Source organism: Ascaphus truei, chromosome 5, assembly GCF_040206685.1.
Source record: "Ascaphus truei isolate aAscTru1 chromosome 5, aAscTru1.hap1, whole genome shotgun sequence".
Taxonomy (NCBI): Eukaryota; Metazoa; Chordata; class Amphibia; order Anura; family Ascaphidae; genus Ascaphus; species Ascaphus truei.
In genome coordinates this window covers 168820844-168846842 of record NC_134487.1, presented here as the reverse complement: position 1 = coordinate 168846842, position 25999 = coordinate 168820844, and the positions used below count along the sequence as shown (strand labels likewise).

Here is a 25999-nt window from a genome sequence, read left to right as displayed (position 1 = left end):
CATCTCAGACTCCTGACGAAGTCCCAGTGGCAAAACGCATTCAGTTTGGAGCACCCACTATCATACAGAGAAGAGGGAGACAGACGCAGGTCATCACAGACGTTCCAGCCCCAGCCAGCCGAAATCTCGCAAGACGAGACATTGTGACGTCACAAACAAGGAAGTGAGCACCGGGTGAGCTTTTATGGTTCTATTGAACAATTAACACACTTAATTTATATCACAATTAACACTAAGCACAATTTTATTAAGCACATTGATAAATATTTCACAAGCACTTAGGGTAATAACACCATTGTATATAATATTACATTGCACATAGGTTTTTACACATTGTGTTTATTTTGCACATATATTGCACAAGCACTTATGGTAACAATGGCCTCCCCTTATAATAATTGTCAAACAGCTATATATGGGTTATAAAAAGGGGCAACACATGCACAAGCAAAAGACAAGCTGCTACAAGCATACAGAAAACACAGTATTAGATATACTGGAAATAGTAAAGCTGTTAATAATTGCTTGTAGTGAAAAAATCACTAAGTAAGTGATCAAAAAGTCCTATAATAGTTTAGGAATAGCAACTCAAAGATAAATCAGTCCAAATATAGAACAGAGTCCGTGGCAGAACAAAGTCTGTAATATATCACCACAAGAGGATAACAGTAGGTGTAGATACTCAGTCCCTAAACCATGGTGAGGAGAGGGGTTCTCGAACCAAGCTCCCACTCCAGCGCATTTCGACAGCGACGGTCTTCTTCTGGGAGTGGGGTTTGCACAAGGAAAGGTAGACTTTGTATAGGCCTTAACATTGATTTAAATTTGCAAAAAAACGGAGCTTGCCCAGCTGATTTTCATTTAGAGTCCGTGTCATGCAGCTGATTTGAGTCTCCACAGCCTCCCGATGTCATCACATTTTTAGCGTCACTATGTATGTTGCTGTAGTAACGCAACGCTTCCCTGGATAGCCAATAGGACAGGTATAATCTCCTCCCAAAGTGAAACTAACAGCAGTTAGATTTGTCTCGGCAGATTTGTCAAAACTGCAGATATGCTATATAGTCCATTCGTCAATGTAGAATTAGCCAGCTATCATGCACTAATGTCACTAAAGTCCTTCACATGAATTAGTAACTACAATTAGTATTTAAGCGCACCATCCGGGAACTCCCGCACCTGATGTCATCACACTCCAGCTAACCAGCTTCCATTCCCATAGTAACAAAGATGCTCTTTGTATTTAACCAATCAGATAGGAGTTTCATTATGGCAGAGTAAACAAACAGCAGAAAACGTAGGTGATCTTGTCCAGACTTGTCAAGATACATCCATCCAATGTACAGGCAGAGATAACAGATTCAATATTGCTGCAGACCGGGTACTGGTGATGTTGTGTGAATCATCATAATGAAATTCTGATGTCGTGTCGAGATAACTTCATATCTCATGGTGCAGTGAATGATAGTATCATATTACAGCTGTTCTCTATTATTCCTAATTGTACTATCCACCTGAACAAAACACAAAGAAGCGCAAGCTCCATAGCGCGTAACTGTGTACAAAATGGATACATTTATTTAAAGGAAAGTGTCCCTAGGAGATACACTTACAGGATGCTAAAATAACACAAACATTGGAGAGAATCTGTAAGGGGCATCATCTAGAGGAGTGGGGGGTCCGACAATGATACTGTGCACCTGATGTGGCTGTTTGCAACTCCTGCCACGAGTACTGCAGCGTTTCAGCGTCTCCAAGTGCTCAAATCACTTCTGTGTTTAGTTCACTGTTGGAAGTGAGGGCGGATCAGCTGAATATAGTATCAGGGAACTCAGGACCTCCTCCCACACGTCCGTCTAAGATGACGTCACCACGTCATCAACGCATTTCGTCACGTTGAGTGACTTCCTCAGGAGATGATTGGTTGGTGTAGAATAGCCAGTTAAATAGGGCAGAGTCCACGTAAACACAGCAACAATGCTCAAAAAACTGGAATCAGCACTGCTGATTCAACACACAATCGAAACAGCTAGTAGTACTCATATATAATATTTGTGTTAGTAAAATTATGAATCATAAAATAACATAAAGTGCAAGGTGTACTATAAATTGCTAACAAAAATGAACCAATATAAATACTAAATACTTTGGTATTATATATATGTATTATATATATACATACATATACAAATATACAAATGTACACATGTATAGATAGATACTGAACATAAGATGATAATATATAAATATTAAACATTGCTAAGACTATGGCTCATATTTTCGAAGCAGTCCTCTTTTATAACATACCTTCTGGTACCGAAAGATATTTTATTATTTATTTATAAAATGTTATTCCAGGAAGTAATACATTGAGAGTTACCTCTCGTTTTGAAGTATGTCCTGGGCACAGAGTTATAATGACATATACATGGTTACAAATACATAGTTACAATGGGTGAAATAGGTTATACAGTACATTATATATGACATTGTATGCACAGTTAAAGATAATATATATTATAGGCGTACAGTATCTAAATGTTAAAAGGGAGTCAAACCATATGCCCAAATATTTGAAACTAGTAACAGGGGCTAGGATAGTATTAGAGTTGGTTCTGATCTGCAGCTCCCTCATTGGAAGCTTTAGAAATGTAGCCTTGGTCCCAAATACCATTGTTACAGTCTTGTCAGTGTTTAGAAACAGTTTACTTTGGGAGATCCAATTTTCAAGTCTCAAAAAGTCAGATTGAAGTACGTGTCCATGGTCCGAGAGGTTAGGGCTCTGTGCATATAATACAATGTCATCCTCATACATCTGTATTGAGGCTCCCTTACAAGCTGTAGGAAGACCATTAATGAACACTGAGAAGAGTAGGGGCCCCAGAACTGAGCCTTGTGGGACACCGCAGGTGATATCCAAGGGGTTGGATTTAGAGCCCGAGATAGACACATGTTTGGATCTACCTGATAGGTAGGAATTAAACCAGTTTAAAGCATGCTTCCCTATTCCAGAGAGCTGGAGTTTGTTAAGCAAGATAACAATATCCACATTATCAAAAGTCTTTGCAAAATCTAGGAATATTGCATCAGTAAGTTGCTCAGTTCCATTCCACACTGGATCTCATTGCAAACTTTTAGCAAGGTAGTTACCGTGGAGTGTTTGGGGTGAAAGCCAGAATGGAATTGGCTAGGGAAATTAGTCTTGGTATAGTAATCGCTTAATTGGGAGTGAACACATTTTTCCATGACTTTGGATAATATTGGGAGAGGAGAGATTGGCCTATAGTTTGAGACAGTGTTTTTGGCCCTACTTTTAAAGATTGGGACAACTCTGGCAGTTTTCCAGGTCTTAGGGATATGGTCTGAAGACAAAATAGAGTTGATTATTGAAGCAATCGGTTTGGCAATGGCTGGGGCACCAAGTCGTAGGAACTTAGACTGCAGTAGGTCAGGTCATGCCTTCTGAATATGTACTGTACAGTATACAAATAATCAAGGCTTATTTCTTAACACCTGATGATCTTAGCAAATAATTCAAGTAAACCCCTAAAGCTAATCATTTACTGAAAAGTCAAATAGTGAAATAGAATGAAATACGTGAGCAATTCAAATACAAGCTGGTAATAAAATGACCATTCACTCTGATCTGTGCCAATAAATAAATATATGGCCTTTATTAAAGCCAAAGTAACATTTACACGCACGCAAATTATTTAAAGGACGAAGAAAAGTCAGTTAAAAGATTATTTTCATCATGATTGGTGCCACATAATCTAAAAACAAGGTATGCAAAAAACATGACAAGTATTGCAAGGGACGATCTTTTTGAGGGAGTGATTTAATGAAACGCTTTGGGGGGATGATTTGAGAGAAGCTAAGGTGAAGTTCCTTTTTCCATGGTGAGTAGTTGCCTCTGTCACAGAAGTGACATCAGAGGTTTGCTGCGGTCTAAACAGAGATTGTTTAGCACTGGACGATTGCAGCCAGTGGACTGGGACTCAGAGTGGAAACGATATTGTCTTTCTCATATGGTTAGCTTGTTGTTTATGGAAGCTTTTGGGTGCAATACTGAAGCTGATCCCATTGATTTATACAGGCATACCCCGCTTTAAGGACAAACACTTTAAGTACACTCGCGAGTAAGGACATATCGCCCAATAGGGAAACGGCAGCTCGCGCATGCGCCTGTCAGCACATCCTGAACAGCAATACCGGCTCCCTACCTGTTCCGAAGCTGTGCGCAAGCAGGGAGACTATAGAGCCGTTTACAAATGCGTTATTTACATCAGTTCTGCACGTATATGACGATTGCAGTACAGTACATGCATCGATAAGTGGAAAAAAGGGAGTACATTTTCGCTTTACATACATGCTCCGGTCACATTGCGTACGTTAATGCGGGGTATGCCTGCATTACAAAAATCTGTACTTCACTATTGGCGATTTCTGCTTTTCTGCGTCTCTTTTCTGCGACAAGGTACGTATTAGGAAAAAAGAGAAACACAAGAGCGCACCAAGATGAGAGATATAAAGTGTATTATCAACAAGATAAGATAGCAACCACTTACATGAATAAAAACTTTAATATTCCCCGATCTCGACGATAACTTCAATGGTGGGGCATCACATGAGGTGTGCAGGGGCAGTATCAGTCCTCAGAAATCAGTCCCACGCGCTGGGGCTGTCTCCATAGCGCTGTCAGACCTCCACGAGTGTGAGCGTGGCTGAAAGCGTAGCGCGCATGCTCAGGAATTGAAGCCCTCTGCCGCTGTCCTTAGGATGCCTGTCCGTTTAGGTTATAATAATCGTGATCGGAATCGATCAGAATCGATACACTTGTATGTGTACTGGCTGTCACAAAGATAAGAGCCAGCAACACTGGTCGCGACGCGTTTCATATACCAAAGTATACTTCATCAGGCTTACGTATTACTTAGTATTGTATTGTATGTCTTTATTTATATAGCGCCAAAAGTGTACTCAGCGCTTCACAAAGAATACAGTACAGGGAATTATAATTATACAATAAGTGCAGCAAAATCAGACAATAGGAAAGGAAATCCCTGCCCCGATGAGCTTAGTCTCATATATTACGCTCATTTGCATTTTACTTTAACTTTTTTTTTTACTTTGGAACTAATTGTGACAGCTTTTAGTACAGTATATACAGTGTGATAATCAGAATGTTTTAAGAACTGAAAAATTTAAAATTAGAGGAATAAACCTGCCTTTTGATTCTATTACACGCTCACCAAATGGACTGCAGTGCATGAACAGCTCATTGTTTATAAGAAGGAATGTCAGCTCCATTGGAGTGTTTAGCTTTAAAAGAAAGCTCTCTGTCAGATTATAAGAAAAATGACTATGGCAGCACTCAAACCAACAGACTGTTCTATTTAATTCTAGTTTCTTTACATCTTTTGGTTAAAACTGTAATTCTTAAGACATTCCCATAAATAGTTACAGATGACAACACAAGGAAAATGTAATGCTTTCATAACCATAAGAGTTTTAATATGACAGGAATGTTCAGTAGACTAGCAACGGGTTTCCTAACCTTTGGCCTCCGAGGCCAATAGGTGCCTCCAGCTGAGATTAAAAATGTCAAAATGCTGTTACAACTTGGTTAGTTGATTAGCTATAAGAACTAACTCTTTGTTTTATTGTATAGCAGACTAAACCATACTATTATGTCAGTTTGCACATATGAGTATTTAACAAAAAGAGTATCCCTCTGGGTATATCAGCATACCGGTCAATGGAAAGTTTCATTTAATCATTCTCTGAAATAATTAGATTACCTACAGAATAATCAAAATTGATCAGTAAAAGGTTAATTCACTGTTAATAACTGATATTACTTACTGAAAAATGTAACTGATTATTAGAAATAGAAATGTGCAAATGTCTTCAGATTTGCATGGTAAAATGTTTTGTGGTTTTCACCTTAATATTGTGTTCTAGTTCTAAGTAAATTTGATGTAGGTTGTGATGCCTTTTAGTGGACAAACTTTAGAGTTGTTTTATACATAAAGATAACACTTTCAAAAGCGTATTTGTTTCCTATTAAGTGTACTGTTTGTTTGCTTTTGGTTCTTAAATATTTTTGTGTTTTGGTTTTCGATTAGTGGTTTGTGGATCCAACAATGGTGTGTGTTTTTATCCTGGATTTTGGTAGAAAAACAGATTTATTTGATTTGTATACAATTATAGCAACAAGTCTAAATAAGCATGCAAATACTGTACTAACATAAAATATGAAATGGTTACAAAAATGCTTAAAATAAAGTATATTCATCAATTAGGAAACTAACAAGTTGGCTTGAAAAATAGCATACAATTTCTTAAAGGTACACATAGGTCAGATTGTGCAGTCTGTATACTGTACCAACCAGTATAACCAACACCAGTGCAACGCAATATTGTTAAGCCAACTGACACATATATACAGTAGGATACAACCATCTGACCAGTCTCTACACTTACCTAATGAAAGACCAAGCACATCATAGCGGGACATTGTGCGAGTTTGTCCTAGTAAAACCATACCATTTGACATGGTCATATCACGGAATAAAATTTTACAATTAGCCATATTCTGTATTACAAATTGCATTGTTTACACCCGTCTATAAACATTTAGAAAACGCACGTTAAACAGCCAGTCCATACAGATTGTATTTTGAATTGAAGAGCATTTGATTTGAAGGTGGCTGGCGAGAGCGTGAGACAAAGACCTACTTCATGATAGTAGAATCCCATGTTCTATATATATCCCCTCAAACCTACCTTCAAATAACATATGGAGAGACACCTGTGATCAAAAAGGAGCATGTGTAAGATACCTGGGAGATATGCAAAGTATATTTAAATGATTCACCCCCCACACCACCTAAAATAAAACATATACTTACAAGTCAAAGGCCCACTGTGATGATAGGGGTACTGGTGTCATAATCAAAAGATCATACATCACAACCTCTGGTATTCAGGGAAGCCACTCTAACATTAAATTAAACCAGTTGCTGGAAAGCTTCACGGTCACAGCATACTTTTAAGCTTTACTGCTCACACCTGTAGCTACAGTAATAAATCTATTAGCGTATGTACTAGCTAACTCAGGTGTGCTCCTTTTTGTGCTCAAGGCTCATTGAACTGGTAACCAGGAAGTGGAATTGGTCTACTTTTAAAGGGAGCCAGTGTTAGGGGGCTAATGGTGGGAGCCATAGAGCTCAAAAGGTAGAGATTCCCAGCATCTCGTTTTGTTCAATGCTACAGCTGTTGCCTAGAATAGTAGAGGCTGTGGGTTGTGGGTCCTGTTGGGTATGATACCAGTACCCCCTTCATCACAAGGGGCGTAAGCTTTGTAAATATACAGTAAGTCTTTTGAAAATCTTTTTCTTTCTCTTCCTCCTTTTCTCCCATATTTCAGGCTCTTGATGGAGCTAGGACCACCTACTATATTTCACCTTTTTGAGGTGCTGAGAGAAAATCGAGTTGTTTGAAGCTGTTTAGCTTTTTGGCATTAACGGAGCTTGCAAAATTTGCAAGTTTGAGCTATTTTTGTTATACCGCTCGGATTACCCATGCTACTTCTGTAATAATAGTGAAAAGTTGTTCTGGTCTGAGCCACGCTTTAGAGTCTTAAAGCAGCTATCTTGCCAAATTTATATATATATATATATATATATATTAATTTAAACCGGGAATCCTCTGGAGCTAAACTGTGCTATTTTAAGCTCCAGAGACCCCCTGTGCCTGAGATACCTACCCAGGGCTGCCAAGAGGGGAGGATAGCCTGGACTCCTGAAATACCTTGTGACACCAGTCATCTTGCTTTTAGTGACATCATGGTTAGTTGACTACATTCTGATTGGCTGGCTACATTCCCTTTAAATGACGTAATTGAAAAAAAAAAGGGCACATGATTTCACAGCCAATCAGATGGCAGTTGAACCATTTCCCACCCAAATGTGACGTCACTTGCCATATTTAAGGCCATGATACCTCATTTGAGCCCAAGAAGACGATGAGACAACATCGTGTTGTGGATCTGCCATTGGGTTTTTAGATTCACAGATGGAGACAGAAGATTAAGAAATTAAATAAATAATTACAGAAGAAGATAGAAGAAGCTGATTGAAGATAAAAGAAAGAAAAATTGGGTACCTTATCCGATCTTCATGGTGGATGGCACCAGATGGAGTTTGAGGCCTTTGTGGTACGTGAGCTTCCTGATTCCCCGGGAGTCAGAGGGCCAACGCTTCTAAAGGTAAGTAAAATATTGAATGTATGTAAATGTATTTTTTTTTTTACAGGTTTTTCGATTGGATATGTATTTTTTTATTTATTTTTTATGTTTTTCATTGTCCATTGACCCTTTAGGGTACAGATCAATACATTATTAGCCAATGCATTTTTTTTTAATTGCTTACTTTGTATTGAGTGTGATTTTTTCTATTTCAGTTTATTATGTGGATGTAATTGTTTGTGATTTTGCTGCCTTAGATTTAATATTTTGTGCGATTGATTTTCGGTTTGAATTAATGGTGTCTTGTGTTGGGTCCTGCTTTTAATGGTTGTGTTGCCTAGTTGTTTTAATAATTAATTGCTTTGTTGGTTACAGGTTCAATTAATTTATTGTTGTGTCGGTTTGTGCTTTTATTAATTGCATTTGTTGGCTAGTGTTTTTATTTATTGAATTGTGGTGTTTAGGTGTTTGTGTATGTTTTATTATTGTGTCTTTTGGGCATTCATGTATTTTGATTAGGGTGCCCATTGAGTGTTATAGAGGCTTATCATGCTCATATTATATGATTATGATGTACCACTATGCCACTCAATGGGTACAGGGTGGGTATAGTGGGTCAGGGATGGGTGGTTAGGCCTCCCGGGTGGGTAGTGGGGCAGTGTGGGTTAACCCGTTAATTACTATAGTGGTTATTAACCGCTAAGATGATTAAGGGGTTAGGGGCCATTACAATGTATTTTGCTATGTATGTTTTCTGGCAATGGAGGACATGGATAATAGTTATTTTGCCCATTACTGTACTGTATGTGTTTGGTGTGGGGGTATTTATTGAAATCTAGGCCATGTTTTTGTTTTTATAAATACAGGAATAGTACCATAGGACAGCGGGGACCCACGGGGACCACAGAGGACCACCGGACGCTCACGGGGACCACCTGAGAACCACAGATACCTGCAGGGAGGAACCAGGGACCCCTATGGGGCCCCCGGGGAACCGTCGGGACCACCCAAGGACCTGAGGGCCCCCAGACCCCTGTGGGAACCACCCGAGGGCTCCCAGTCCCCCGTGGGAACCACCCGAGGGCCCCCAGACACCCGTGAGGATGACCCATGGACTCCAAGACACCCGCAGGGACCACCCATGGACCCTGTTGGGGAATGCAGGGACCACCTGGAAGGCCACAGAGTATAGTGGGGACCATTCGAGGGCCCCCAGACACCCGGGGCCCCTATGCCGGCCTGTGGTATTATTCTTGTGTGTAAAAAAATAAAACATGGTTTTATGTGGGGGCACAGGGGGTGGGTGGGTTGTGTTTTGGTTTTTATTAGATATATTGTAATGTTTATTGGGGGCGTAGCAGGTGGGTAGTGGAGCTGTTGTGTGTATTTGTGTTTATTGTGGGTAGTGGGGTGGGTGAAGGGGTAGTAGCCCCAAGGATGGGTGTTTTGTCCTACTGGGTGATAGCGGGAGGGGTTAACCCCTCCATTACCGTAGCGGTATTAACCGCTAAGGTAATAAAGGGGTTAAGTCCATCCACAATCCCTCCGCAAGACCCAAACACCCACTTTCACCCACCCCCGCTACCCACAATAAGCATGGCACTGGTGGTTAACCCCTTCTTTGCCTTAGCGGTTAGCCGCTAAAGTAATGAAGAGAACTGTAAATGCATTTTTCAGGTACTGATTCATGCCAGGGGTCTCCGGTGCTGATAATTATGGATATTAGCTCCGGAAACCCCGGAATCAATCCGGCAGCTTCTCCCCACCTTCTTGCCAACTTTTTTGTGGTGAGGCGATTTGGTAAGGAAATCTCCATTCTAGAGCGGCGATCAGCTGTGATAAGCTGATCGGGGCTACTAGAATACAGCGAGTTTGAGAAACTGCCGACAAGCGGCAATAAGTGGCTTATCGCCGAGCGTATGGCGATTTTATTTTTCTGCAAAAAAACCCGGCGATTTTTGCTCTTATCACCAGCTTATCTGGGCTTACTGATTCGCGGTACTGTAGACTTTTTTGGCGATAAACTGGCGTTAAGGGGCTTATCGCTGCTTATAGCAAGAGGCCCCAAGTCGGGAAGGGGAGAGCAATTTTTTGGAATTGTTTTAATCCTTGATTTTATACTTGTCTTGCATAGTCTGAAGTTTGACGAATGTGGAGAACTTGTTCGTGTAGAAACAACATCCAGAGAGACAGAACATCACTTTTGCATCCCATTCAATTGGCATATACCGGTAACACGCATGCACACAAATTCAGTGGAACAAAAATGCATACCATACATATTGCATAGATTGCGCATGTGAAATAATGCATCTATTTATTCTCCATTATTTTACACATGATATTGTACAAGAGACAGCCAGGGCATGTTGCTGGAGGGAGATTGTATTTTTTCCCCAAGTCTTTGTTATTTCTCTAATTTACTTTAATAAATAGTTCATCATTTATAAAGACTGACTGTGTCTCTTGTCTGAAGTTTCCTGCTGTATCATTGAAAGAGTATATGGGAATAAGGGGCGGGTTACATTACACAGAACAATATAAAAAGTTCAATACTGTGCAGTGAATTTAGGTTAAAGACACACTGGAACCACCTATCATAATTGCAAAGCACTACGACAGACGCAAAACCCCATTTGGCAGGCGGGTCAGCTGCGGTCATGGGGCTGCGACATGCAAATAAATACTGCAGCTCAACAACATTATAGCGCAATCTGCTACAACGCGGATCCACTTATAACGCGGTGTGACTGTGACTCCCATTTAAATATTTTTTTAGCAAACTTCCAGGATTTGCAGAGAGGAATGTCTGTGTGTTACAGAGGGGGTACACACATACACACACAAACCCTTCCTACCTCTCTTGATGCTGGGGATCGTGGGATGCAGGTGTTGGGGATCGTGGTGCTGGGGCTGGGGCTGCTGGGGCTGGGGATCGTGGTGCTGGGGATCGTGGTCCTGGGACTGGGGATCATGGTTCTGGGGCTGCTGGGGCTGGGGATCGTGGTGCTGGGGCTGTGGATCGTGGGGCTTGGGATCGTGGTGCAGGGTCTGGGGATCGTGGTGCTGAGTGTTGTAGTATTGGGGATTGTAGTGTTGGGGATCGTAGTGCTAGGGCTACTGGTGATAATGGTGCTGAAGCTACTGAGGCTGGGGATCGTAGTGCTGGGGCTGCTGGGGATAGTGGTGCTGGGGCTGCTGGGGCTCATGGTGCTGGGGATGCTGGGGATGCTGGGGCTGGGGATTTTAGTGCTGGGATCATGGTGCTGGGGCTGCTGCTGTCGGCGCCTCCTGCCTCCCTCCTCCCCTCCCCCCACTCACAGACACACTCCCCCTCCAGTGGAACCCCTGATCGGGCGCGGTCCCTGTTATAACACGGTGGCAATATGTGGACCCCAAGTACCGCGTTATAACGAGGTTCAGCTATATATATATATATATATATATATATATATATTTATATATATATAAAAGAAATAATGAACTAGGCGCAAAAAGACCAGGGAGAGAGAGAAAAAAAGAGAAAAAGAACCATCATAGGGTAGTATTTCCAACAATCAGAATAACAGTTCTGGTGATATATATATATATATATATATATATATATATATATATATATATATATATATAAAACAATACATATTAAAAAAAAACAATGCATCTAAAAAAAGACACCCAATGCATCTAAAAAAGACCCCAATGCATCTAAAAAAGACCCCAATACATTTAAAAAAAGACCCCAATACATTTACAAAAAATAGCAACACATTTACAAAAGAGCCCAATCAATTTAAAAATACACCCAAGGCCCCCAATACATATAAAAATACCCCCAAGCCCCTCAATACATATTAAAATACCCCCAACCCCCCCAATACATATCAAATTTCCCCCAAGCCCTCCAATACATATAAAAATTCCCCTATGTGCTACCGCAGAGAGACAGTCAGAGATTAGGGGGGTTAATTCATGGCTAAGAAAGTGGTGTAGGAAGGGGGGGTTTGGGTTTTTAGAGAACTGGGACTCCTTTTCTGAGAGGTGCCATCTTGATTCTAGGGACGGATAGTACTTCAATGAAGAGGGATCTTCTGTGCTAGGGGGGAGAATGTTAAAAAGGTTGGAGGATATTTTAAACTAGGATGGAGGGGAGAGGGGAACGAAAAAGATAACGAACTACAGGTGCGCCGACGAGAATTCTAAAACTTGCCTTAAAGTTGCCTTGGAAAATCTGGGGCTATCACCAACAAGATCCAGGTACATGCTGGAGAATGAGGAGAATGAAGAGAAATTCCGGTGCGACAGCTAACAGCCAAATGACGTCAGATCCACAGTTGAACACTGTAGCTTTATTCGTATAGACACACACAGGTAAACTAGCAGGCTGCAGCACAGCAGAGGTCCCTGGCAGTCCCATTCAGTTTGAATGGGACTGCCAGGGAACCCCACTGTTAATCCGATGAGCCATTAGTCTGTCTGCAGAAATGCCACTGAAATGTTGCAGCATGTACCCAGCATGTACCCAGGATGTATCCAGCATGTACCCAGGATGTACCCAGCATGTACCTGGGTCTTGTTGTTGATTGCCCCAGATTTGTTTTAGAATACTCGTCGGCACTACAGTAAATAGAATAGATTAGGAAACAAGGGGTTATGGAGGTAGAATAAGGGCAAGTGCAAGTTTGACAAGCAGCGAGACCTCACAGTAAATACAGATAATACTAGAAAACTTCGAAAGAGTAAACCAAGTTGGCGCAGAAAGGAAGGAGAGGATAAGATAAGATAATAGTACAGTCAGTGGGGGAAGGGAGGGGGGGTGAGGGGTAGGGAGGGAAGAATCCTGCTCAGCTCAAAATAGACTTTCTAGGGAGGTGCTATCAGGGTGAAACGTAGCGTATAGGAGGAGAGAGAAAGAACCCTATGTGATGCACTCAGCTCTACTAATAAAAATAATAAACTTTTATTTATTGAAAAATGCAAACATAACAAATATATTTAAAACCTAAAAAGTGTACTGTGCAGTTCTGATGTGCATTCACTCTGAATGACCAGATAGTGTCATAACTCGTGTGATGCACAGTAGATAAGAGAGACTGTAGATTCTCACAACACTGGTGTATGAATATAGTGGATGCACAATGTATATGACCCTGTGGGGGAAACAACTGATGTGCACTCTACACAGGTGTTATAATACACAGGCACTGGGAGCATTAGTAGTGCATTGGTGGTGCAACTCTGTGTTACAAGGCTGCAGTGAGGTGCATAACACTGCTGCATACACAGGGAGCCAAATGCAGACCCAGATAGGGAAAGGACCCCCCTGATGACAAATCAATGGGAGTGCTGCTAGGAGGTGGGTGCAGGTAAGTATACCCCGTTATTAACCTCATGAGAGTACTCCAGACTAATAGCCAGGACTCACACTTTGTCAGTTCCTTCCAGAGGGGGGGGGGAGAGATGTTGTCACAACCCTGCTGTGTATATATGCTTCGGGCTAGCCAGTGCCAGCAGAGGCTCTCATATGCCTAGTTTCTAGCTAGTGGGATCCACATCTGTGGCCCACATCAAAGTTTAAAGCTAATCTACAGGACGTGAACAAACTCCTATGAGTTTGACACTGCAGCAGTACAGCCGGCGTCGCTATGACGTCATCCCGAGTTTGTTCACGTCCTGTAGATTAGCTTTAAACTTTGATGTGGGCCACAGATGTGGATCCCACTAGCTAGAAACTAGGCATATGAGAGCCTCTGCTGGCACTGGCTAGCCCGAAGCATATATACACAGCAGGGTTGTGACAACATCTCTCCCCCCCCCCCTCTGGAAGGAACTGACAAAGTGTGAGTCCTGGCTATTAGTCTGGAGTACTCTCATGAGGTTAATAACGGGGTATACTTACCTGCACCCACCTCCTAGCAGCGCTCCCATTGATTTGTCATCAGGGGGGTCCTTTCCCTATCTGGGTCTGCATTTGGCTCCCTGTGTATGCAGCAGTGTTATGCACCTCACTGCAGCCTTGTAACACAGAGTTGCACCACCAATGCACTACTAATGCTCCCAGTGCCTGTGTATTATAACACCTGTGTAGAGTGCACATCAGTTGTTTCCCCCACAGGGTCATATACATTGTGCATCCACTATATTCATACACCAGTGTTGTGAGAATCTACAGTCTCTCTTATCTACTGTGCATCACACGAGTTATGACACTATCTGGTCATTCAGAGTGAATGCACATCAGAACTGCACAGTACACTTTTTAGGTTTTAAATATATTTGTTATGTTTGCATTTTTCAATAAATAAAAGTTTATTATTTTTATTAGTAGAGCTGAGTGCATCACATAGGGTTCTTTATTTATTTATTTATTTATTTATTTATAAAATATTTTACCAGGAAGTAATACATTGAGAGTTACCTCTCGTTTTCAAGTATGTCCTGGGCACAGAGTAAAACAAATAATACATGGTTACAAATACAGTTACATAAATGAACAAGGTATACATTTATATACAAGACATTGCATGCACAGTTAAAGAAAATATATATTATGAGCGTATGAAACAGTTACAGACCAGATTAAAGTGTGAGACAGCCTTAGATTTGAAAGAACTTAAGCTGGTGGTGGATATGAGAGTCTCTGGTAGGTTGTTCCAGTTTTGGGGTGCACGGAAGGAGAAGGAGGAACGTCCGGATACTTTGTTTAGTCTTGGGACCATGAATAGTCTTTTGGAGTCTGATCTCAGGTGATAGGTACTGCATGTGGTAGGGGTGAGGAGCTTGTTCAGGTAGCTGGGTAGCTTGCCCAGAAAGTATTTGAGGGTGAGACAGGAAAGGTGAACTTTGCGCCTAGACTCTAGTGATGACCAATCTAGTTCTTTGAGCATTTCGCAGTGATGTGTGTTGTAGTTGCATTGGAGAACAAAACGACAAATTGAATTGTAGAGGGTGTCAAGTTTGCTAAGGTGGGTTTGAGGAGCCGAGCCATATACTATGTCTCCATAGTCAATAATTGGCATTAGCATCTGCTGTGCAATACGCTTTCTGACCAGGAGACTTAGGGAGGATTTGTTCCTGTAAAGTACCCCTAGTTTGGCATAGGTCTTGGTTGTCAGGGTATCAATGTGCATCCCGAATGTTAAGTGGGAGTCAAACCATAAGCCCAGGTATTTAAAACTAGTGACAGGTGTTAGGGTGGTTTTAGCGTTGGTTCTAATCAGGAGCTCAGTCACTGGAAGCTTTACAAATTTAGTCTTGGTCCCAAATACCATTGTTACAGTCTTGTCAGTGTTTAAAAACTCTCCTCCTATAAGATAATAGTACAGGCTGAAAAAAAACTTGCATGCATGCTTGCTAATGCAAGAAGCCTGACAGATACAATGGGGAGAGCTTGAATTAATAGCTACAAGGGAGCAGTATGATATCATAGGCATTACTGAAACATGGTGGGATGAAACTCCTGACTTGGCAGTTGATTTAGAGGGTTATTCCCTTTTTCGGAAGGATTCTTATATGTTAAACCGGATCTAAAACCTATTATAAGGGAAGATGTTTATGAAGGGAATGATGAAAATGTCCGGGACACCGGCCCCGGCTGTCCCCCCCTCTAAGGAGCTCTGAGGAGGTCATTAATATATATATATACAGTAGTAATATAAATGTACACTCCAGCACCACAGGTTTATTCTAATATTATCTAAAAGTAGCTTATGTATCTGAGCCCAGAGAGCGAGTTACTTTCTACTGAATAAAAAACAAAGCAAATGCCAAGATCAGGATATTTATTCAGTTTCAGTTTCAATGTAAAAGTTGTGAAATACTGTGTAGGACTGTATTCCAAGTAATCTGCTCTGAGACATCCCCAGTTACCAATATTTACTGCATTACAACAGACGTGCATTTATGCTACAATCTAAGGCAGGGATGTGCCAACTTTTCCCCTGTGCCCCCCTGCCTGTTCTCCTCCCCTGCTCGCCTCCCCATCCTTACCTTGTCTTCTGAGTCAAATGACACCGCGGAGGTCGTTTGACACCGCGTTGAAATGGTGACGGGACACCAACTACAAGATAAGGGAAGTTGCAGAGGCCTCACGCGATCCCCCGGCATTTCATTTAAATGCCTTGGGGAAGAGTGCAGGGCCTCTGCAACCATCGCGCCTCCCCTGGAAAATCTTGCACCCCCCAGTTTGCGCACCTTGATCTAAGGCAGCGGTGCGCAAAGTGGGGGGCACTAGATTGTCTGGGGGGTGTGGGTGTTACAGAGGCCTCGCGCTTCCCCGAAGGCATTTAAAATAAATGCCGGGGATCGCGTGAGGCCTCTGTAACTTATTGACTTACCTTGGTTCCAGCGACGCGTCTCCATGGCAACCAGCGTCAAATGACACCGCGGGGTCATGTGACGTCACGTTGCTATGGCAACGTGACGTCACAAGACCCCACTACGTCATTTGACGCGGGGCCGTGCGGGGTGGGGGAGGGGTCACAAGCTGGAGGGGAGAGGAGAAAGGGGGGCACATGGAGATAAGTTTGCGCACCCCTGATCTAAGGCATTATTGAAATCAAACAATCTCAGAAATGATACAAGATCAGAAGTCCATCCATAACAATTAGTTTAAAAATGTAACTATCATTAATCTTTTCTGGTAACAAACAATCGCAGTACTTGGTAACAATGCATGATTACCTGCTTAAAAATGTCTCTCCAGCCGACGGTTTATTTAGCACATTATATTGCTATACTGGGTTGTTCTGTGAATTTACACCACATTAGCACTGTTTGAATAACTCATCAGAATTCTTGTACATTTCCCTTAGTTAACCAGACTGTTTATTTAAATCTGATCCCATTGAAGTGATGATATTTTCTTTAGTACACTTTTTAAGCTTTCATATTTAAAAAAAAAACCAATGGATTATCAGGATAACCCAGAAGTATCCCAAGAAATATTATTTGGTGCTTTGAAATCCTATAATGTAAATGATTCAGAAATAAAACAAATAACATTCCGAAGAATCACCCAAATAACTGTCTGCAAGGGAAATGTACACTGCAGTTCTGCTATTCAATGTACTGTACTACAATATAGCCATGCTTCATGTCATCAGTTCCACACACTTTTTAGCTTTAGAATATTATTTTAAAACATGACATATAAATGGTGTTAATGGTGTTAAAAACTGTAAATAAATAGCATTGAATACATTCAACATTTCACTAAATCTACAGAAAAACATCAGTGACAATTATCAACCTACTTCACATTACACAACTTATCAGCTCAGCAGCAGAGATGTGCGGAATTGTAATTGAAGTTCCCAACCAAGCAACATTTTCAATTTGTTTATGTAAAAAAAAATGTGCAAAAAAATGAGAAAAAATATTGGCAAGCATTAAAAGTCCATATGCAGGTCACATGATACTTTAGAACTGTATATTGCCATTTTTGCTAAGTTCTGTTTAAAAGTTGTGACATTAAGGAGGAATTGGCGGCATATTTTTTAACAATGTAATTATTTGATGGAATTCGTGAACACTTTACATTTCTGAGAAATGTACAAAGTTAGATATACTGTAAGAACATCTCTACTCAGTAGCCGAATAACTTTTCTTCAGTTAATACTGTAAACAGCTTTATACAATTGTTCAATTCAGTGTTTAAAAAATATAAATAAATATACAATTATGCAATAATTCTCTTCCTGAGAAAAGGACTGAGGCATTACTTACAATTTAGTTTGCCTCCCTAAAGTTGCAAGCACATGTAGCAGGCCAAAAACATAATTTTCTTGGCCATTTCCAAGTCAGCTCACCAAGATAACAACCCAACTTTTAAACATTAATAATACCTATAGGTGTCAGAAAAAGGCATCAATCACCCGTGTAATCCCTCAAACATGTCCATGCCATTAGTTCACTTTTATCTTCGCTGGGATTGCACCTTTAATAATTCCCATTGCAAATATTTGGCTTCTTGATCCACAATTATTTTATTTTCCATCGGTATTCTGTATGTTTGTCAGTCAATAGTTTTTCTCTGCTCCAAGCTCACACCGTCCATGTGAAAGGGTCAACAAAGATAAAAGAATAACGTAAAGAGTGCTCTGCTAACAGTTACATAACACAAAAGGGAAGAGCTGAAGCAAATTAAACCCCATGATGTAGCTTGTGTGTGTTTGATTTATATTTAAAAAAAAGCATTAAGCCCCAGATTTAACCCCTTGAACATATCAATGCTGCTGGTTCACTTTGGTCCTAGAGTAACTGTATCTTTAATCTTTTATGATGCCGAAAGTCTGGCAGCACCATGGTGCCACTGGGCTTAGGTAACTTAGATTGTAAACTCTTTGAGACAGGGACTCCTTTTCATAATGTTACTTTTCTGTCTGAAGTGCTTATTCCCATTAGGTGTTATATTATTTTATTTCGGGTATTACTGCTGTGAAGCGCTCTGTACCTACATAGCGCTATATACATAAAGATATACATACTGTACATACTGTACATACTGTACATACTTCCCGGGATCATGACTATGATCACAGAAAGACCCCTGTTTCCTACAGTGATTCTTTTTTTCATGTTATAGCACTCCAAATGTTTCTGTCTCCACCTTTAAAAAGACTAAGGAGCCTATTCTAGTAGCTCCGACGTTGTCATTGCCAAACCACACGGTTTGACATGTTCAGAAGTTGTGGAACGAAATGTGAGATTAAACCTTATTCTCTATTGCAAACCCCTTCTTAAAAAAGTGACAAACCACACAGTTTAACAGCCAGAATGCATGGATGGCACTTGCTTTAGAAGTGGAATGACCTGACGTGGTGTTAATTCCAACACCAGTCTGACTCATGGGTTTTGCTCTCTCAGCCAAACCAATACTTCAGGCTCTGGATGTAACTCGCAATACCAATCTCGCCACCCTTGAGGTGACATGAAAAAAATGCGAGTTTTTAGAGCGGATAGCATAACGGAGCTAAAATAGCAGTTTTAGTTTTAAAAAAAAAATGCGAGTTGGAGGCTTTATGGACAAATTGATCAGATTGGCAGAGGCAGAGTGAAACTGCATCTAAAAAAGCCTTTTAGACACGGATTGGAATGCAAAAAGGGCTTACAAAAAAGCAAAGCATGCCAATCCGCTTCTAATAGGCACTTTAGAAGTGGTTTGTCACAATTCGCAGGCCCCTAATACTTTTATTTATTACTTATTTCTGGACTTCTTATGATATATATATTTTAATAATGCCTTGATTTTTTTTGCGTTATCCCTGCACATTTGTGGAGGAGGAAACACTTATAAATGCTTAGGGCAACGATGAAATTATTGTTTGTACAATAATACACAATACTATCTGAGATTCTGTGACAGAGAAAAAAATATGTGACACTTTTATAATATAAACTACAAAGCCAAAACCAGACTAATGCAGTCTAGACATTGAAAATTCCACGTGGAAAAATGCTTGCACAAAGAAATCCTTTTCTTTGTCCAAAGCTCAGCCCCACAGACGTCTCTCCGCAGCTATCTCATATTTTAAAGAGGAAAACCCTAGTGTACAATATACATATAAAAGGAAAAGGTAATAACTAAGAATTTATATAATACAAAGAGAATCTGAGAGCAACTGTGAGTGACCAATATTGGAAAACAGTTCTCTTTCTGGCTAGAATCGTGTATTCAAATACATTCAAAAACACCAATAACACTCAAATTATATAATACTCTACTGTATGTCATATTTTGTAGCATTAAATATTAATATAAGCATGGCCAGATGATTTAAACAGTTTTGCCTTTAGTAGAAGTTACATGTACTGTATGTAAAATTTCATGTCTACCAAAGATGTATTTTTATTACAGTTTGTGTGATATTCAGTACTGTAACTTATAACATACAACATGTCATTGCACTACTGAATGTGTATTTACATTAAAAGAGCAACATGTCTTAAAGCTGACCAAGCAATATCCTACATGTGTGTTTTTATAAATCTGTTCTTTACTATGAGAAAATACTTGTAGCATTTTTTATTTAAAATAACTCTGAATGACACTTTTAATGTAACAAGCATTTTTTGTTTCTATAGCAGCCATTTATAAAGTCACATCCCCTTTCTCTCTGAAACAGGCTCTGGTACACCCCTTTTTGAGCCCTTCCCCCTCTCTAGCAGTACACCAATTATAGCTAGTGACTGCCTGGTCACATGATCTTCCCCACAGAACTTTGCATCTTTGGTCCTCTTCTTCTGCACTAACAGCCATTTAGTAAACCCCCAAGCCAATCAATCACAGGAGAACGAATCGATCGGCAACTTAGTTAATTACTTATCATTGTGTGGATTGTATTGATGCACATATTAAAAAGAAAAAATTAAATAAAAAAAACCGCAGTTGGGCTGTTGCTTTAAAACTATGTTAGGTGAATGATCAATTATATTCCAGTCTTATAAATTCATAATCGCCAAAGGGTCATGCAAAAACTCCAAGAGCCAAAGAAAAGAAACATAAAATGCTAAAAAAAAAAAAACTCTTTGAGAAAGAGGTAGAGCTTTTCTTTCCTACAGGTCTGATTACTGATGATGAGATGATGGTCTTGGCAATGATTCAAAAAGACAAGCTATTTAGAAGAAAATCCACAGCTATGGTAGGGTAAAGATACATAGATATTTCCCAGTTAAAGAGCTTTGCATTCTTGGACTTTTCTTCTGTGCTGTATACTTTATTTACGGAAACAGACCACACGGAAATTCACAATGTATTTTTATGACACACACGCACACACACACACACACACACACACACACACACACACACACACACACACACACACACACACACACACACACACACACACACACACGTCTTCCAAAGATATTATAGTAATCCTGATTGTTTTTCATTTCCAATATGTTACATTTAAATTTTAGAACATTCACATCATTCAGTCTGATGTATGTTATTAATATACACACACTAGCTCAATCTACGGTATATCAAATGACATTGAACCATTTTTTAACCTTATACCTACTGTCCCCTCATACACTACCACTTTAATCAGCTAGTATTTGCATCTTATTGTGGTTCCTACCTTTTAAGCAGCAAAAGTCATGTCTCCACCAAGTAAGTGATTGTTTTATCTTTTACAGGTAGTTAGTATATATTGCAATAGTTTTAGAAACTATACTTAATAATTATAAAGCGTGAGCTTTATGTCAATACTGTACATTTGTCATATACTGTATGTTTGAAGGAGCAGAGGGAGACAAACCATATATTCTACAATTGTATAAGAAAAGAATAAGGATTTACAGTACGTATTTGCAACTCAATGAATAAAAGATTCTGATGGAAGAGAGTACAACCAGCAGTGTATCCTAACATGTATGATCGTGATCTGTTACAGACTCATATTCTACTTCTGAACTTAGCACTACTATAGACTGTACAACTGGCCAGTATTCTCAATGCCTCCTATTAAACAAATCGACAACCAAATGAATGGAAGTTTCTGTAACTTTAATAGTGCATTGACCTGCATCTCACCATATTAAATAGGGGGGTCTGTGATTATCAGAGATTACAGAGAGGGAGGGTGACAGGGGGTGGTGGGAAACAGAGAGGGATGGGAGAGAGAGGGGATGGAAGTAGACAGAGAGGGATGGGGTAGAGAGAGAGGGTTTTGGGGTAGAAAGAAAGGGGTTGGGGGGCAGAGAGAGGGAAGGCGGATGGGGAGACACAAGTGATTGGGGGGGGAGGAAGAGAGATACATTTACATATTTGTAATAAGGAAAGTTCAAGTAAAAACACTTAGGTTATAGTTACTATTTTTTTCCCCTTCCGCCCCCTTTGATGGTGCAGCCTGAGTCTTGAAGTCAAATTTATGAATTAGGTCGAAAGCTATTCTGTGTTTGAACGGCCTGCACTAAGGCAACAAATGTGTATTGTATAGTACTGTATAATTTTATTTATATAGTGCCAAACACAGCAATTAACCAAGATACTGTAATTAGTGGTAAAATATTTTTTTCCAGAAATTTGAATTTATTGAGAGAAACATATGTAGCCATGTATTCTTTTTGGCTACTAATCTGCCCTGCCTAACACATAAACCCTGGTACCAATGCAGGCAGAGTTAGGCTGCGTCCATAGACGGACAAGCAGCGCTGTGGCAAACGGACGCTCCGCGCTGAGCCCCTGCATCCTCAATGAGGATGCCTTGAGAGGGGGCTCACGCGAGCGTCCGCAGGTGTGCTCAGGCTTTGGAGTTTTCAGCCGAGCGCCAAGCTGTTTTTCAGCGCACTGTCGGCTGAAAACATCTAATCAGCCTTAAGCAGCGTCAACGTCAGTGCGGCGTGGGCGATTGGCCCAGCGACGTCACTGCCCCACCTCCAACCACCTCCCCCCGGCTCCCTTCGCGCACGCTGGCTCGCCTGCAAGTCCGTGCAATCGCGCTGACTGAAGCAGGCGAACCTCAGCGTTAGCGCGCCTCCGCTCTCCCCACCCCTCTATGGCCCGGGCCTTAGGATTAATCTGGGTTTCCCCCTGCAGTAAGTAGCTTCCTCGAGTGGCAGGGGGGGGGGCTAAGGCCTGTGTACTGCCCAATCAGGGACTCAGGCCTTTGACCCTCCACCGGGGTACTTAAGGGGCTGCACAGCCAAATTTAGTGAGTTCTCTCCCCTGAGAAAGAATGAGTGCTGGGAGTGTGGTGTCAGGGCTCTGACCACCTTCCATCCCCTCACTTAGGGGAGTGGAACAGCTATCCCTCATCCCACCAGGGGGTGAGGGAAGAGCATAGGATAGACCCTTGGGGCCTCAAGCTCCTGGGTTGATTCCAGGGACCATCTGGAGGAAGGAAGAGAATTTAATCAGTTATATGCTGTATTCTTTGATATTGAAGAATAAAGCTGTTCCAGTTATTTATATACCCTGCATGAGACTGCAATTAATCAGAGGGGGTAGCACAAGAGAGTTCTCCTGCAGGGATTGCCTCCAGCACACCTGGAGCCTGCAAGAGATGGAGGCGCCACACCAGTGAGAAAGAACCCACCATCAACCCAAAAGCCTGTCCTGTCTTTCCCATTAACACCGGCGGAAACTCAGCGCTTCTGTGAACCAGCAGGTAACCAGCACAACACACCCTGTAATAGCATAATTTCCCAGAGGGTGGGGGGAAACCTGTTACACATACAAGGAGAACTACTTTGAAAAATATATAAAGGAATAAAAACTCTCCAGAAATATTGACATTGCCTAATAAGTCATTATTATTAGCAAGTGTTACAAATTCATCTGGCAGTGAAGGAGTTAAAGCAGGGATCCTGCCTACTCATTTTTTTATTAAAATGCTTTGTCTACAGAAATCAAACCAGGGGTCCCCTGGAGCTGAATTGTGCTATTTTGGTGTCCAGTTCCAGATATACTAATTGTTTTATTTGCTAGTGTTTACCTCCCCTTCAGGGAAATCAAAATGGCCACCAAATCTCGCGGGTCCAAGTGACCAATAGGAAGCTACCACGAATTATGTAGTGGCTTTCTATTGGACGAATGTCGGCTTCATCTTTAAAAATCAAGGATGTAAGCTGGCATCTAAAACCAGTGTATGTCCCGAAAACTGAGGGGTCCGGGAAGATAAAAATTGAGCTCCAGTGGACCCCCGTTTCAAATTCTGTTAATTAAAAAATAATATACAAAATAGGTTAGATTGTTGCTTTCAGATAATCTTCTCACTTTCACAGCTACAATCTTCCAGTGGTGTCTCCTATGCAAAATGTTTCACCTATTGTAATATTTCAAATGAACCACTTTTGATAGAAAGAGAGTGTTCATTTCACATACTGTACAGTATACACAGACCCATTGACAATATTGTAGCTGAGGAATAGGAGAACCCTGTGATCCATCATGTGTGTTCATTCCACATTTTAAAGGCAGGTAATATTGTGTAATTGTAGTTATCTGTGACTAACATTCAAAATAAGAAATAACACACTTTTTAGCCTTTTACATTAAATATAAAAAGACCATATGTAAATGTATATACTGTATATATATATATATATATATATATATATATATATATATATATATAGTGAGGTCACTTACGTAGATTTGCCACATATCTTCCTTTTATACCACTGTTTGCAATTTGTAAAGTACTGCTTGTTGGATCCAATAAGCTTCTGCACAGCACATACGTTGGCACTAGAAATATATATATATTAAAAAAAAAAATAAGTACATGTTGCATAGTGAAAATGTAAACTCTCAGATTATTTGTTACCTATTCCTACTAAAATATCCTCAAATGACTGATAGCATTGCAGTGTAGATGTACTATATATCATGCAAAGCTGTTAACCTATATTTTTGGCAATAATGTGCTTACAATTACATATCATATCCTAAAACATTATCCCTTTAGCATTACACCTATATACTGTACAAAACAAACATTCACATTGTACAGTGAATTCATATGATGAATGTAGTACTGCAACTTTAGTGAGTTACATGATACTCTCAGACTATGACCCTTTTCAATCCTACTGTATTTAGAAATAACAAAATACAATGCTAACATTTTGTTGAAAACAAGCTTCTACTTTTTTTTCCTATCATATGCTTCAACTTCTATCGTAATCAAGAGGGAACAATGTATAACTTTTACAATTCACTTGCAAGATAAATATTTACAAATTGCCAACTATTAGCTGTCTACTCGCATTGATTCAATTCACACAGATACTGTAACATAGAGAAAAAAAATTCTTACCCCTGTTGTCTACCTCTGATTTGACTGTGCTGCAAGACTTGCTGGTAAGGTAACTTTGCTGTGGTCACAAATGCCACCAGTAATGTAACTGTAAAACTGAATAGCACAATAGGATTCATTTTAAGAGGTATGGACTCTCTTCAGGTCCTGAACTCTGAAAGCTCTCTTGCAGCAAAAGCCAGGCAATATAAGTGCTGCTGCAGTGTTAAATAGACCAAAAGCTGGAGGGGGTGGAGAAAGCAAGCTACTGGTGCAATCTGAAACTAACTTTCCAGGCTGAATCTTTGGGGAATATGTAACCTCTTGGCTTTATGTCAGAAAGAGGTTTAAAAAAAAAAAAAAAAAAGAGCTAGAATGATAAACTCTGCTGTTTGCCTTCCATTTTATTTAAAAAAAAAAGTATTTTTGATTTGTCCAGACATAACTGAATGATTGTTCTTTAATTTATTGTAAATAGAACATTATTCTGGATATAAACTTTAATGATATGTATATTTTCTGTACTCCAACAAATATTAGCAATGCCTTAACAAACTATAGAAAACACACTACTAAATTTACATTTCACAAGAAATATGTATACAAAATTTTTCCAACTTAATGTAAGCTAGAGCTACAGTACATTGCCAGAAAAAATGCACCTTAAGGGGCCTATTCAAGTAGCTTCTATGTTATCACTGCAACATCGAACGTGTTTGTACAGTATGTTCCTACCGAACGGTACGAAATTTCAGAAAAGACGGTATTCAGTAAGATATATCGCTTAGTACAGTAAATACCGGTTGGTACAAAAATGACATACCGCATGAGTTTGATTTTGCTAATCAAGCAATATGCCTGTGTAATTTCATCCCATCAGTGTGGAAGAGCTGCACAAAGAGAGAAGCGACATCTCCCTGCACAGCTCTTACAGGCGGTCGCGCTGTTTTTATTTACATTTTAATAACATAGTATTGGAGCAGGGGTTCTCCGGAGCTGA

General features: G+C 40.3%; 1 protein-coding gene across 1 annotated transcript in view; it reads right to left on the bottom strand.

Moving 5' to 3' along the window:
* The window catches only part of TGFBI (transforming growth factor beta induced), an 86219-nt gene extending 60991 nt beyond the window's left edge, over positions 1-25228 (bottom strand). Inside the window, exons 1-2 of the mRNA XM_075601200.1 lie at positions 25021-25228; positions 24351-24449 (exon numbers count right to left, since the gene is read on the bottom strand). Coding sequence (XP_075457315.1) covers positions 24351-24449; positions 25021-25139 — 218 coding nt within the window. The 5' untranslated portion in view covers positions 25140-25228. The remainder of the gene's footprint in view (positions 1-24350; positions 24450-25020) is intronic.
* Positions 25229-25999: the final 771 nt, after the last annotated feature.